This window comes from Epinephelus moara, chromosome 19 (genome assembly GCF_006386435.1).
Source record: "Epinephelus moara isolate mb chromosome 19, YSFRI_EMoa_1.0, whole genome shotgun sequence".
In the NCBI taxonomy this organism is placed as follows: Eukaryota; Metazoa; Chordata; class Actinopteri; order Perciformes; family Serranidae; genus Epinephelus; species Epinephelus moara.
In genome coordinates, this window is record NC_065524.1 from 17132275 (window position 1) to 17147293 (window position 15019).

At 40.1% G+C, this 15019-nt stretch overlaps 1 protein-coding gene across 2 annotated transcripts; it reads right to left on the reverse strand.

Moving 5' to 3' along the window:
* Window positions 1-315: 315 nt before the first annotated feature.
* Window positions 316-13578, reverse strand: LOC126406658 (lutropin-choriogonadotropic hormone receptor-like). 2 transcript variants are annotated; one of them, XM_050071091.1, is made up of 12 exons: window positions 13510-13578; window positions 13164-13361; window positions 12743-12814; window positions 9260-9334; window positions 8927-9001; window positions 7266-7340; window positions 6899-6976; window positions 6652-6720; window positions 6140-6214; window positions 3641-3829; window positions 3424-3477; window positions 316-2176 (listed from the first exon to the last, which is right to left on the reverse strand). In XM_050071091.1, the coding sequence occupies exons 2-12, from the start codon at window positions 13331-13333 to the stop codon at window positions 1027-1029; spliced, it is 2082 nt and encodes a 693-aa protein (XP_049927048.1). In that variant the 5' UTR covers window positions 13334-13361; window positions 13510-13578; the 3' UTR covers window positions 316-1026. The 2 variants fall into 2 exon arrangements, with proteins under 2 accessions (XP_049927048.1, XP_049927047.1); XM_050071090.1 differs by having other exon boundaries at window positions 13164-13571.
* Between the last annotated feature and the right edge of the window lie 1441 nt (window positions 13579-15019).

Sequence of the window (15019 nt, forward strand, 5' to 3'; positions counted from 1 at the left end):
GATTCTGTCAACGGGGAAAAATTTGCAACCCACAAGCCAATGAGGTTGGGAACAACTTTAGGAAACGGTGTGCAGCTGAGTCAAAAGTGCAGATCTCCTGTATAATATATAAAGACTCTGTGCCACAGAGGAGAGATTTGAGGCAACACCAAAATGTGATCTCTTGTTTACCAGGTTAAATAAATCAGATGCTATTTTACACATTGATGTGTTGAGCAAGGTCGCACTGACCTAGAGTGGACCCTATGTGCAACTTTTCTCTGAAAGTCAGCGGTAAAAGTTGAGCTGAGAAGTGTTTTTAGCAAAACTGGCAAACCAATTGCAAAAGATGGTAAGCATAAATAGTTGACCACATTTTTAATCAAAATATCTGAAATCATTCAAACAGTCTGAACAGCAGAAATGTTTCTAGTCGACCAAGCTCCAACTTGAACTGAGTCTCTGTGGCTGCTCTTGCATGTCTGCAGTCTTCAAGTCTCCCAGGCCAAATGTCTCCTGAGTACAACCCAACAGATGGCACTAAAACTCACCTCTGATGAGCTGAAGCAAGACTGCATTTGATCCCATTCACCTCATTGTATTAAAACCTAAAATCTTAACCTTTCTAACGACAAAATAATAAATATTTTCAGTGTATTGATCTTTAATAGAACTAAATGTCTCTTCTTTGTAACATCTGACACAAGTGCTAAATATATATCTTGATCTTATTAACACAAATGATCATCAGTGCTTAAGGACGGCTGTGTGAACTGGCCTGTTATACATGTTCTGCATTTCTTCTGCTTCTGTCTGCGTCTCTGTACCACATTACATGTGCAGAAATGGAGGCTGCGGCACCTGTTGTCTCCAATTTGAAGTGTCTTGGTTCTGCCGGATGAAATTCATACTTTGTAAACTAGTCAAGTGTGATCTGACGCATACAGTACTAAGAATCTCTTCACCTTGACCCTAAATGTTGAAGTGCTCCATGTTTAACAGCAGATGCTGCCTTTAAGTTCATAATAAATAGCTCAGTGTTGCAGGTCATGTCGCTCCCTTATTCAGGAAGCAGTCCTTCATCTTAATGTGAAAGGTATAGAAACTAAGTGAGTGATGCTTTTTGTTGGATGTTTTTTGGGTACAGTTGAGGTGTGAAGCCAGAGTCTGTGACCTGTAGAAGTCAGCGTTGGCGTGGCAGCAGCCACAGCGACTCAGCAACAGGCACACGTCCTTCCTGAAAGCCCGTGTGAACAGGGTGTACAGGAAAGGGTTGCAGAGGGAGTTTATGGGATAAAAAAGGATGAGCAGGATCTTTGAGTGAGACACGGTTATGAGGGGCATGCGCAGGGCTGCGGAGATGGCGAAGAAGGAGATTGGGGCCATGCACAGAAAGTCTGTGAAAATTAGCACAGCCATACGCTTGGCAATCTTGGTGTCTCCGTTACGGGTAGAGTGCTCTGGGTTACGAACACTCAGATATATGCATATGTAGCAGTAGCAGACCAACAGGAAAGCGACTGCATTGAGAATGAGCACAGCGACCACGTAAATCTGAGAGCCTTGTGTGTCGATGTCCATGGGCAGACAGATGCTCACTTTGCTGTAACTGCTGACCCCCACAAGAGGGAGCAGAGCAACCAGCAGAGAGAAGCCCCAGCCTGCCCCCATTATGGCTGCCACATGATGCATCCGCAGCCTCTTGTTGACATGCATGGCATGAGTGATGGTGTGCCTGCGTTCAAGGCTAATCACAGTCAATGTATATACTGACAGCTCGCTGGCAAACACTGTCAAAAACCCCGCTATGGCACATCCAGGCCCTGTCTGCCAGTCCGTGGCGTGGTTGTAATACTCGTGTCGGGAGCGGTAGTCCATGAAGGCGATGAGCATTAGGTAGAGCCCCATGCACAGGTCAGCGAAGGCCAGGTTACACATGAGGAATCTGGAGATGGTCAGCTTATGGTGGCTAATTAGGAGCATAGCCAGAACAGCCAGGTTGCCAGTCACAGCGAACACTGTAATTATCCAGGTGAGACAGCGCAGGAAGGGGAAGCCCAGCAGGTCCTCACAAGGGTTAAAAGCATCTGGCTTTGGCGTGCACTTTACGAAGGGGCTGGTCAAGCAATCAAACTCCAGGTCTGGATACTGAAAGTTGATGTCATCGATAAGATTCACACCATCTGCAGTGGGCTCTCTGAGGGACACACAGATGTTTAGATTACGAGAAAAATCTCAGAGCAATTGATCAAGGAAAATGATCTGCATTTAAGCAACCATATGAAAATTATAGGGTGAAGATGAGTCAGAAAAGGCGGATGTTTATGTGTTTTACATTTTATCATGTTTTTTGGTAAGATAGGGCACTCCAATGTTTAGGAGTGCAGGGAAGCATCTTTGTAATGTTCCCCTCACTCTACCTCTGTATTAGGTGTTTATTTTTCTCTTTAATTATAGATTTACATCAACAATTACTTTAAAGGAGCGCTATGTGATGTTCAAAGAATTAATTTAATATGGCCGCAAACAACTATTTGCTATGCAAAGATAAACAGTAGTGGAACAGTAGTAATGGCTTCCTCGGCAGAGAATGAAGTCACACCACCTCTGTGTGTTGTAATCTGAGCTTCTCTGTTCTTTGTTGTGGTAGGTGGTCTGGTCATGGGTGAATGTGAGTCCTGTGTGCGTATCCCACTAGGTAGCTTATTGCCGCTGCTCTACACTGAGTTAATATGGCAGCTAACCCTGATGTCCAGATGGTGTTGTCTTGGAAGCATAGTGCCTGCCCTCCAGTCCCCCCTAGTTTAACACAGTTAGCTCTGTCAGCACTGTTTCCATTATTTAGCACTGTTTGCGCTGTTGTCACTGTTAGCTGCTAACCATCGGCTCTGCCACCCCCACGTTTGCAGACAATCTGAATCATACATTCGCTTTGAATATCATATAGTGTGCCTTTAAAATGTGTCAATATATATCAAATGTGTCATATGAAGTGACAGTGACAGCTCTTGGATGGATAGAATATTTAGTAAACAGGGTGCATCCTTTTATTATTTTGTCCATGATTTTGCCAACTGTAACTTCCAGTCCATAGGAAAAATATGATTCCACTAAGTATAATTTAGATTAGATCATCTCAAATTCTGGGAGCGTATCTATGTCTCCCGGGTCCTCTTTCTTTTTGGTTTTATCACCAGATATGAACCATATCCAAGAACACCAGCCATACTCCATCACCTTTTCAAATGGATCAAGGCACAAATCAACAAACCGTGCATGGGTACAGAACACAGTGTTAACACTAATCAAACAAACTGAACTTTAGGGTGAAGTGTACTCAGGCCCACGCTGATGATGTGAAAGCCTCCTTATAATGTTAGAGAGGGTTTTTACTTTTTCAAAAAAAAGTTAATCATTAAATCAGTGGTTAGTGAACTAACTTACATATCAGTTTGGCTGAGGTCACAAAACTTTGTGAAGTTCTTTAAGGCGCTTTCCCTTTAAAAAAAAAAAAAGAAGGGAAAAGGTTAGACCAGACAAAATGTCAATAGACCCAACTGCTAATTACCAAACTGATGATCTGTATTCATTGGACAGAGCTTTTGTTCTTTATGCAGATGTGAATGGATTCGCCACATCACCGGGAGCAGGCGTCTGTTACCTTTGTTTCCGACGCCACGTGTGGAAGGCGCAGCAGTGGCTGGGGTACGTGAGCTCGGCCTCCAGCAGCTCAGCCAGGCTCTCCAGTGGAGGGAGGGTCTTCAGAGCAAAGGCAGAGATGGCCTTTAGAAACCTCACCTGCCTCAGTCCTTTAGGGGGGAGGGAACTCAGAGCTGTGGAGGAAACATCCCTGAAATCACACACGTAGACATATATTTCAATAAAGATTAATAAAATTAACCAATAAATTACAGTGTTTCATTGAGGCATTGGACAACTACAAGCCACTAGAAGGGCTGCGGTCTATTTTGTCTGTTGGAGGGCTACAAAGTCAGTCTTTCCCACAAGAAGAGCCATCATTTGGTGTTTTATTGATGATGGTAAAAGATGCTGTTTAAGGCAAATCTGCTGAATCTCCCACAGGTGCTGGTTGAGTTTTACAGACTGCGTCAGCCAAGCCACAATTTAGTTTTTATATTCATCAAGCAATCAAGGTCCTTCCAGAGAGATGCTCACTCACAATAAAAAGTACTTCATCATAGAACAGAGGGTGTAATAACTGACACTGAGGACTGAGTACATTTTACACAAAAGCATTGGATTGTATTACTTGTAACCTGGCATTCATTAAGTCTGAAAATACCCAGAAGTACCACTCTGGACCCTGCACAAGCAAAAGGAAGACCTTTGGCTTTTCCTGCGTGTCAGTGAATACAACAACTGTAATTCATAAGCAAGATAAGAGGAAATTTCATATCTCCAACATGGAGTTGCTTACAATCGGAGACCTTGCAAGCTGTATGCCCGGCAGACTGGGCTATTTGCTCACTAATCAGTATGCAGTAGTCCTGCTTGCCTTGTTGGTTGTTTACACAGACAGGCTGTCACCGCATTAATGTTTATACAATAAAATGATAAACATTGTTATGAATATTAATCTTGCCTCACTGGCCCAGTTCAAATATGGTCGCCTTAATTCTGTTGATTTAAGCAACAAAAGATAGCGACCGTGTGACTGTCCTCTCTCGTATTTAACTTCACAATCATGAATTTCCTGCCTTTTTTATTTCAAGGACTGGTTCATTCTCAACAGAGGTTAAAAGTAGTTACTTAAGGGTCATTTTCAGGTACAAGTGCTTTACACAAGTATTTCATTTTTTATGCCTACAATATAAATTTAGCATAATACAGATCATATCTGCCTGAAGAGCAGCCTGCAGGCCAAAGGCAGCCCTTTTAATCATCCACTGTCCATTTCAATACTTAACTATAAATATCTTACATTTAGCATACTACTTGGTTACTGCATCAAACTGTGCCCCCCTAACAAGTGTCTGTCAAGTTAGGATTACAACCTGTGGAAAGCTACTGACTGTTTGGCAACAAGTGGCACCTTGTGATTGCTGCGGGAATTTCATTCAGTATCAGTGCTAGTGCTGTTAGCTAAAATTAGTGATTTCAATGGACAGCTCTGCAGTTTAATGTGGAGCCACCACAGAAAATATACTGTATGGTTGAGGCGAAAAGGAGATTTCAGGAAAAATGGATCTACTCTTATGGAGTGAATGGATTAACACAGAGGTTCTAAACTAGTCCAACCACTGGGTCCAGATTTCTCCTTAGTCATTAGTTCAAGGTCCACACAGTTTCATCTATTTAGCATCATTAGTAGCTGTTCATTAGTCAGTCACTCTACAGTAGGACACAGCACTTCAAAATGAAGTCTCTGTGCCGGAAATTCACTGTACTTCAAAATAAGGTGTGTTTTTTACAAACCTGACACTCTCGTGAGTCACTTGTGGTCCATTCAGAATGGCCCTGTGACCCACTTTTAGACCACGACCCACCAGTTGGGAATCCCTGGATTTACAGACCTCAGGGGACATGTTAAGACTTTAAGAACTTTTAGGACATAAATGTTAAACAAAAAAAGTGCATACGTAAGGTTGAACAGTTTCAACAAGACTCATCTGCCAAACAGTCAGTCTTCGCAAATCTTGAGAAAAGTAGTGAAGGTGTAACACAGGCAAGCTATGTGGCTGGTTAAGGTGGTTGTGATGGAGAGTTTGTGCAGGACTGCTTGGTGAAAGTGGCTGACACCATAAGTCCTGAACCTGCATAGCCCTCAGTGATATGCTGGCTTCCTAAATTGTCACTGAGTCATCAAAACTTGAGCACCTCTGGTATAGATATAGTAATTGGTTATTTGCAGGTGAAGATTTTTATATTAAATCATATATTCAGTTTACAAAATATGATGTATTTCTTTAATCTGCATATATAAAGTGCTTCAGCTTAGCTCTGCATTGTTGAACTACATCGTCAAAATTACAAATTAACCCCAATTTCTTGTCATGTCTCTACTGAGCGTTATCTAAAAAGACAAAAGATGGCAAACAAAAATTAAAAATGTTTTTTTACCACTGATTTTTCAGTTGACTTCCAGAACATTGTCATGACATTCTCTTAGGTTTTATTAACTTGAATTATTGCCACTCACAGTGAACTCGGACCTGTGGCTCCTTCAAAAGCGTCTTCTCCAATGTCACTGAGATACCTATTGTCTCTCAAAATCCTACAAAAGACACAAAAAGCAACTGTAACACAAGTGACCTCCAGTCCAAACAGCAGTTTAGCAGTTAACATGCAATATGAAAGGAAATTTAAGATGACACATTAATGGCCAACAATGCCCCTCTAACCATTTTTCATTTACTTTTCTGTTTTCTCATCTTGACACTGAGGAGGATGAGCATTATTTTTAGACCGCAGGGTGTCTGCGCATATCTCGTCCCCATCAACATTCAGCAGGACGGGGCAGAGCAAGAAAACAACGGGCATCCAATCTTTGTTTAGTCTTACATAACGTTTGTTTACTGGTACATTCAGTTATTTTATGATTAGGAAAAGAAAAGCCTTAAACCCAAACGGCACACTTAACGGTAAAGTACTGTATCAACCTGTGATGTTGTTGTTTAGTATTAAGGAATGAACTTCATTATCAATGCTTACAGTGTGTTGAGCTTGGTTCCATTGAATGCGTGACATTTTATTCTCTTGAAGCCGTTTCTTACCAGGTTCCTGTCAAGGACACAATGTTATACATCTGCTGTCAAGTGCACCTTCCATATCACCAAGGTCAGAAAACTGAACATCCAATTACATAAGCATAATGAGACACATCAAAATGCATTCTTAACAAATTGTTGCCCTTAGCTCCAGTAATGTGGTAACAAAAAAATTTGGCTCCTGCACTCACATGTCAACATACTCCTCTGTGATACCCTGGAAAGAATTGGCAGGAATGATGTCAATCCTCATGTTGTCTGCCATTTCTCTGTACACGGAGGAGATAACATTCACTCGGGCTGTTTGGCTTAATTATCAGTTAGACAAAATCATGCATATTCATACAAAAAGAAGAGCAGTTTGATGAACTGTGACCCAGTCGGAGAGTTTGCGGCAGGGTTAGTGGCATTGTGACATTGATAGATAAAAGTTCAAGCAGGCTCAGAATAAACAACTCGGGCTCTGCTTAGTTATATCACGAAGAACATGCAGTTTAGCAACGTGCAAAAAGACACTAATCCAGTTAAGAAACACTATTTTTGAATGTGATTACTTACAGGATAAAATATGGCACCAGGGAGGAGATAGTTGTGAAGTCTGGGAAGTGTATCAGCCCTGTGTTGGAGATGCTCCTGTAAAAATGAGCAGCAGAGACAAAGGATCGTGAGCAGATAAGAACAAATCCACAGAGTGCACCACAAGCCGCAGATGGTCCCAGTTGGTCAGAGAAAATTCCCAGTTCAGGTTAAATGTTATTTATCACATCACGTCACTGTCTGATTGTGACCGCTTACATTTAACCTGCAGCAATGAGTGCAAGATGAATCAAAACTACGTCCAGATTGTCAGTTTCAAAATGCTTGATCCTACAATTCCCACAATGCAACTCAACAGCATTTTTCACTAGACCCTCCCTGCCTGCTAAGTGCCCCCAGTTTATCTCGCAGTTTGTTTTTATTTATTTTCCTGTGTATACCTTGTCTCACTCAGACATGCAGATATGTGCAGTTTTTAAACGTGGAAAAACCCACTAAAAAGAGGCGATAGACGCCTTTCAGTAGACTAGTGTGGCTGTCTGTTTATTTCCTACTGGTGTTTCACATACAATGTCAATGACTATGCAAGAAAACATGGTTAGTAAACAGCAGAGAGCAGCATGGAGGCCAGTGAAAATGTTACCGTGGTTTCTTTTTGTTTATATCTGGTACCTATTCAGTCTCTCCTTCATTGCCTTAGCTGATTTAAAGGGACAGTACACCCAAAATTAAAAAAAAACATATTTTATCTCTTACCTGTGGTGCTATTTATCAGTCTAGATTGCTTTGATGTGAGTTGCTGAGTGTTGGAGATATCGGCCGTAGAGATGTCTGCCTTGTCTCCGATAAAATGGAACTAGATGGCACTCGGCTTGTGGTGCTCAAAGTGCCCGGAAAAATACATTTAATGAAACTCAACAGCAATGTCTCTTTCCAGAAATCATGACCCAGTTACTCAAGATAATCCACAGATCTTGTTGCGAGCAGTTTCATATAGGAATTATTTTCTTTCTACTGAACTACACTACACTCAGCACCAAAGCAATCTAGATTGATAAACAGTTGATAAAAAGTCAGTTGGATTTTTTATTGTATTTTGGATTATTGCAGAAAGTAAGCTCTGTGGGAACAAAGATTTATCATACATGTTTGTAAATTTCCACAAATGAACACGACTCTTATGATTTCGGAAGCATAAATGCAATCGCCCAAAGTAAAAAGCTAACGTTAAACTTTAAAGGAATTACACTACAGTTGCACCATAATTCAGGCTGTCAAACCATGTTCGGCGTGACGATGTTCTGTAGTCTCATTTAGCCACTTGTTAGAAACCATCTTTTTTAAGACACATAAAAGCTTCATAATTCATGAATGAGGAGATATTTCATGTTGTAAAACAAAAGCTTGTGTTAACCACAGACCTTGTTTCAAGCATCAAACCAAAATCCATTAAAAAGAACCCACTGACTCTGAGATGAGGGAACCAGAGGTACTAAAATGCTTACTTATTTCTGGGTTTTAGGACTCAATCCTGCACTGCTCTATCCACTAAAGTTGGAATAAAGTCATCTGAGTTTGGACTATGCATGGCTGTGGATATGGGGACTGTAATAATTGACCCACTTGCTGGTCAGTGGGGTTTAAACGGGCGCATAATGACAATGTAAACCAGAATAACTTACAAATATTCCAGTTTGGGCAGGTCAGTGAAGGCCCCCTTCTCAATCACCCTCAGACTGTTGATATTCTGCACTAAACTGCAGGTGTAAAAATAAGGAAAAGTATTAGTAATTACAATATTGCTGTCTGAGGCTGTCAACAAACAAACACAGAAAAGCCCATTCATACATCAGCCGCTCTGAAAGTCAAGGATTAAACACGGCGCTTTGTAATTGAGAGACTAATCCTGTGAAACTTAAATGCAATGCAAAACACGTAGCAGCTGTTTGAATGAATAATTTCTTTCATCATGCTGTTTGAATTTGACGTGTGGCGGAAGGTAAAGTGTCACTTACATTTGAGCCAGGCTGCGGAGGGAGAGGAAGGCATGTCTCCGTATCTGTGCGATGCAGTCGCTCTGGGAGATCTCACTGTGGCACAAAGACATGGCTCCACATCAGTCAACAGATTAACAAGAGCCTGTAAACAAATTACTCCTGAAATGTCTCAGATCAAGCTGGTAAACATGAGGTTTTAGTGAAACAAATATTAAGAGTGATGCAAGTTATGGCTTTCTTTCCTTACTTACTTTTTAATGCACTTGTTTTAGAAATAGGACAGAGATGATTGATACTGGGATACAAGCCATGAGGGAAATATTAAAATACCACCAACAACAATTCACGCTTCTAGGGCACTATGATGCACATGCTTCACCTCATGTTTTGGAAAAGCTCCAAACATATATCAGGGATGCATCTGGGCCAGGAAGACTAAGTGAAGATGTTTTAAAAGGAGGACTAAACAAAGACGTTCAGAGACAAACAAAGTCAACAAGACTTCTTGATTCGTCCTTGAACACTTTGTTTTCTGATGGAGGCATGGCTGACTTCCCTCTCCGAGCTGCTCTCCATCCGCTCCTTGTAATCATCGTTTTCTCCCACTCTGTTGTAATCAGCCGACACTTTTCTTAGGTTAACGTCACTCAGCTTCAATCTCAAACAACAACAACAAAAAACAACAATTAAATGACTCCATCTGTACTGCTTGTATTTTTCCTTTGATGCCCTCCTCTGATTGCATTATGTATAGTGTTATAATTACCACTAACAGCTCATAAAAAGCTTTTTCACATCTAGACAAAGCTGCACCGTGATTTCCAGTTTGCGTCAGCGGTGACAAACCACACACATGTCATTCTACCTTGACACAGGTGTTATTGGCTAACTTGCTACAGGCTGAAAAGATCAAGGATCACAGCTTGTAACCTCATTTCAACCTGAATGTGTTTTATCACTTAAAACTATTTTGCGATAGAGGCATAATAATTTGAACATAATGAACACATTATGTTTAGTACTGTAAGTATCTGCGGCTGATAACACTTGTCCCTGAGGAGCAGAGCAAAAACTAAAACACACTCGACACAAACTGGCTAAAAAATTATTTCACCACAGGCTAACACATGTTATCTGCTCATCAAACTGTTAGTGATATGTTAATTAAACGGTAAAACCCATTCAGGATAATGTGGTGGCTTTAGGACTCGGTATTTAGTAGCTGTAAACATGATAAAGATGAGACCTAATTAATCAGCGATTAAGAGGGAAGGAGGTTAGGTTTTCACTTGTCTGTTGATTCTAGGTGAGATATATCACTCAGCTGTAATTAGATTTGGCTGAAATTCTTACTGATACTTGTTGCTGTGTAGTGTGTCTTCTTGTGAGACTTTCAAGTCAGCTGGTCTTAAAAAGAATAAACTGTAAAGCCTATCTATTTGGCCTTCACTGTGTCACAGCTGTGGGATATACTGTACAGCAATTGATCATGTTTAAAGGAATACTTCACCCCCCAAATGACCATTTGTATATCAGTTACTCTCCCCATGTTATGATGAATTCCTGAAGGAAACTTTATTTCTCTTGTATTCTTTCACAGTAAACGAAGAATCCAAAAACTGAAAAAAATCTTGATGAATTGAGTCAATGGGGTCCATGTGTAACAACAGCAAAACTATGTCAAAACATCTGTTTACAAACTCTCACACAACTTGTGCAGTATAACCCAGGTTTCATTTATCTAGTCATGAGCTCAGTACTTCCAAAACAGACAGCCTTTTCTTATGGAACATGGGGGAAGTTTGCCTAGAGGCCTTTTTTGGCAGAAATCTATTCATTGTAAGCCAAACAATGTTTTTTTTTTTAACTGAATGAACACTGGAGTTGCTGGTCTACCACTGCCACGATCAGTTTGTTTGTTTTATTGTGTGACTTCAGTGTTTTAAAGGGTTAGTTCAGAATAATCAAAGTAACACAATATCACAAACAAAATTACAGTTTTTGTCCATTAAGTCTTGCTTTGAAGTAACGATGTCCCCTATGACTTCATTTATCCAGGATTTTATCAGTGTTTGGATTCTTCGTTCAAAGTAAAAGCATGCAAGAGAAACAAAGTTTTATTCCTGAACTCAGTGTACCACGGGATGAGTAACTGATAGAGAAACGGTCATTTGTGGGGGTGAAGTAGTCCTTTAACAAAGACTAATTTCCATCTGATTCCTGGATACAGGTCATTCACTTTCACTTTACGTCTCATTACTGTTTGGAACAAGTACCTCAAGGCTGCTAAATGGCATTCACGCGTAATTCTAAACAAAGCATTCGTTAGAAATGTGATGACTTCAGCATGTGGGTGAAACTTTTACATAAAACCTGACTGTGCATTCACTGAGTTGGTGATCACAGCATAGGATGTAAACTGCAGAGAAAGACATCAAAGTGAAATGCAGTTGTGCTGGGATTTAATTAATAGTCCTGAACAAATGTTCACCTCTTCCTCTGATGCTTTTCCTGCACAAGCATTTGGTAAATCTCCAATGCAATGGTTGAGTCTTTATTAGTCAGAGTTCATTGGGTCATAACACATAACATACATGTGTTTAAAATATAAAAGGACTAAATATTAGATGTTTGTTTCTTACTTCAAGCTTGATTTCTGAAAGTGATGTAGTTTTTCATTATCACAGAAATAGAGATATCATGCGTCCACATTACAATATTTAAGTAATTTTAAAAGACATATATCACAAACACAGTGGAAACAAAAAACACTCTTCATACTAAGCAGTATGCACATAAATCATACTGTATACTACAATGTTTTATTAAATACTTTAAAATATGAAATTGATCTCTTTTCAAGACTTGTGTTGTGAAGTGTCAGAGGCAGGTGGATATGTGTATGTGTCCTGTAGACTCCTTCTCTATGTCCTACTGGTGCTACAATACACTCCTACATACATACCTGGGTAAACTGCCCAATTCAACACTTTATAATAGAGTAGTTTTATTTTCTACTCCAGAAGATATACTGTGAATGCTCTGCACACACAGACCAATAGGTGGCGCTACAGGGAAAGTATATTTTAACTGTATTTGGTGGATAATTGCTCATACTACAGAGAAAAATGTCTTCTTTTAGTCCTATACATAGCCATACATAACATTTCCTTACAGTGGAAAGCACATGATATAGTACTGATAATAATTATATAGGGTCAGTCAGATGTATATCAGGTTGAGTTGTATGTCCAAATTATGTCATATTTCAGGACTGGCAACATTAATTGTGTTACTTGGGTAAATGCATAATATATCTGCTCATTTAAAAAGTTTTTGCTCAAGTTTAAATGGTCTTCTTTGCTTTTAAGTTTCATCAAGGCTACATTATATGTCAGCAGCAGTTAGTGTCACCTTTTTCTGAGTTAAACCCAGCTTTAATTCACCCACTATATATTTCTTCACCCAACAAGAACATATAATATGAAACAAGAAACTTACATTACTGTAATGTTGACCAGGTCCTTGAATGCATGAGTTGGGACTTCTTTCAAGGGCAGATGATTGAGCCTTCTGTAAGATTTAGAAATAAAGTTGATAGCCTCAATAGTGAACAGGGAACTATAGAATCCAAAAAATGTCTAAAACAATTCTTAACAATCACATTTATAATACTTCAGTTAGGTTTAACCAAAATTTCTTCTAGGAATATTGAAGTGAGAGTAGGGGAAATAAAACATATTTAAAGTTAGTAAGAAGCCAGACACAGTAAGTCCCAGAAGAAGAATAAGTAGAGTCCTTAAAGTAGCTACCACAGATGGGCTCAGTGTAAAGTATCTCAGACCCTCTGCAGGAGGATCACACAGCTTTTAGACTGATATACTACCAATACTAAAGCTGGGCTAAAAGTTGGGTTACTTACAGTCGAGGCACGGATGCTGCTTCTGCCCGAGAGGCCAGCTGAGTGTCTCTGCTGCACTGAAAAGTGTCTGCGCTGCAGCGGCAGATGGCAGGACAGGTATAAGCCCAGCAGGAGCGCACATTCAGGACACCGGACAACGCGACCAGGAGCCAGACCGCCCGGGGAGCCATGCGTGACACCGGGCCACTCACCGCGGGACTAATATAAATAAATAAAATAAAGGAAAAACTCTGCTGAATCTCCTTAAAGTTGAAGATAAAAAACAACTACTGAGGATTCTCTACCATGCCAGCCATAGGCGAAAGGCAAAATAATGTTATGGTCTTTTTTTTTTTTTTTTCTCCACCTGAGCTCAACGAGTGCCAGGATCCACTGCTGCCTTCAGGTGCAGTCGTAATTGCGGGTTTGTTGCCGGTCTGGAGGTTTCAACAAAGTGAAACTCAGGCGGATATTTCTTTGACAGCTCGAGCTGAACAGATGTGACGTTTAGTGGGTGGGGACGATACAAGCTCAGTCAAAGACTGGTGTTAAAAGTAATGAGGTGGGGTCAGCTTAGTATTTAAAAAAAATCGATTTGTAAGAGGGGAGAGTAACTGTAGTATATTTACATTTTGATGTACTGATAACATTTTTTAAAATAATAATGATAATACTAAATGCAGTCCATTTAGCATTTACATTTTTAGTTTGAAGGCACTGTGTCACTTCTCCACAATAAAGTGAGCCTGACCAAAATTAATATAATATAATAAAATTATATAAAGTAGGCTACACAACTTAAAGGTCCAATGTGTAGGACTTACGGGCATCTATTGGCAGAAATGGTATCTAATAATTCTGACCACATTTTTATTAGTTTATATGTAACAGGGTCAATCATACAGCAGTAATATGTGTAACAAAGTCAAATGTACATTTGTAATATCAAGTATTATAATTCTACAAAATGTGTTTCAGTTGTTATTACCTGACATGCTAAGGCCTCCGTACTCAGTATGTGGAACATTTGATACTCAATTTCTGTACCCCTATGTGCACCTTTGGGGGTACCCCACCTATATAGGGGCGTCTCCCTCCTTACCTCTCCCCTTTTGCTGTTGTGCTCTGTGGAAGAAGTAAGTGACATTGCTCTTGTGGTAATTTTCATGTTTTAGCACTGTTAGGCTATGTTCATTTTATGCTAACATATTCTTGTGTTGCTTAATTAATGTAGGTGCTCAGGGTTGTATGGTTGTGTTTGACAGAGGATTTTATTTTTGCCACTTGCTGTCAGGTATGTTTTCTGTGTTCCATTGTGCTTAATTGAATGTAACATGATGCCCTTTTGCTGCTGCGCTAGGTGGAAGAGGGGCTTGAGTTTGTATGGTTGTGTTTGACAGAGGATTCTGTTTTTGCCACTCGCTGTCAGGAATAAATTGCCTCCAAAGATATCCATGGTCTGGGCCTCTTTATATAAACACAACGCAGATATTAGAGTCCACCACTTACATATCATCACCTGAATATAAAAATAGTTGTGTTTTCATTACCTTAGAATGAGTTGTTTATATCTACATATGGAGTGGGTCCTCTTCCATGGAGTCTGCCATGTTGTTTCTACAGTAGCCCAGAACGGACAAACCAAAAACTGGCTCCAGATAGCCCCATTCGCATTTTCTTGTTTACATGTCAGCCACCATAGTTCTCCTACACACCAGGGACATAGGAGAAGTTTAAGTTCTGCAGCTTCACTGCTAGATGCCACTGAATCCTATGATTTGCATACACGCTCGATACTGAAGGTGAAAGTGATTATCAAGTATTAAGCACGTTACAATGGTCAGCATATGGATTTTTACATCAAATGAAAATTAATG

Excerpts from the sequence above, each read along its gene's own strand:
- LOC126406658 (XM_050071091.1), bottom strand. The coding sequence starts at position 13,333 with ATGGCTCCCCGGGCGGTCTGGCTCCTGGTCGCGTTGTCCGGTGTCCTG. Across the intron at positions 9,335-12,742 it reads CTGGTCAACATTACAGTAAT|TGAGATCTCCCAGAGCGACT; the intron begins GTAAGTTTCTTG and ends TTTGTGCCACAG. Across the intron at positions 6,721-6,898 it reads ACAGAGGAGTATGTTGACAT|GAACCTGGTAAGAAACGGCT; the intron begins GTGAGTGCAGGA and ends TGTCCTTGACAG.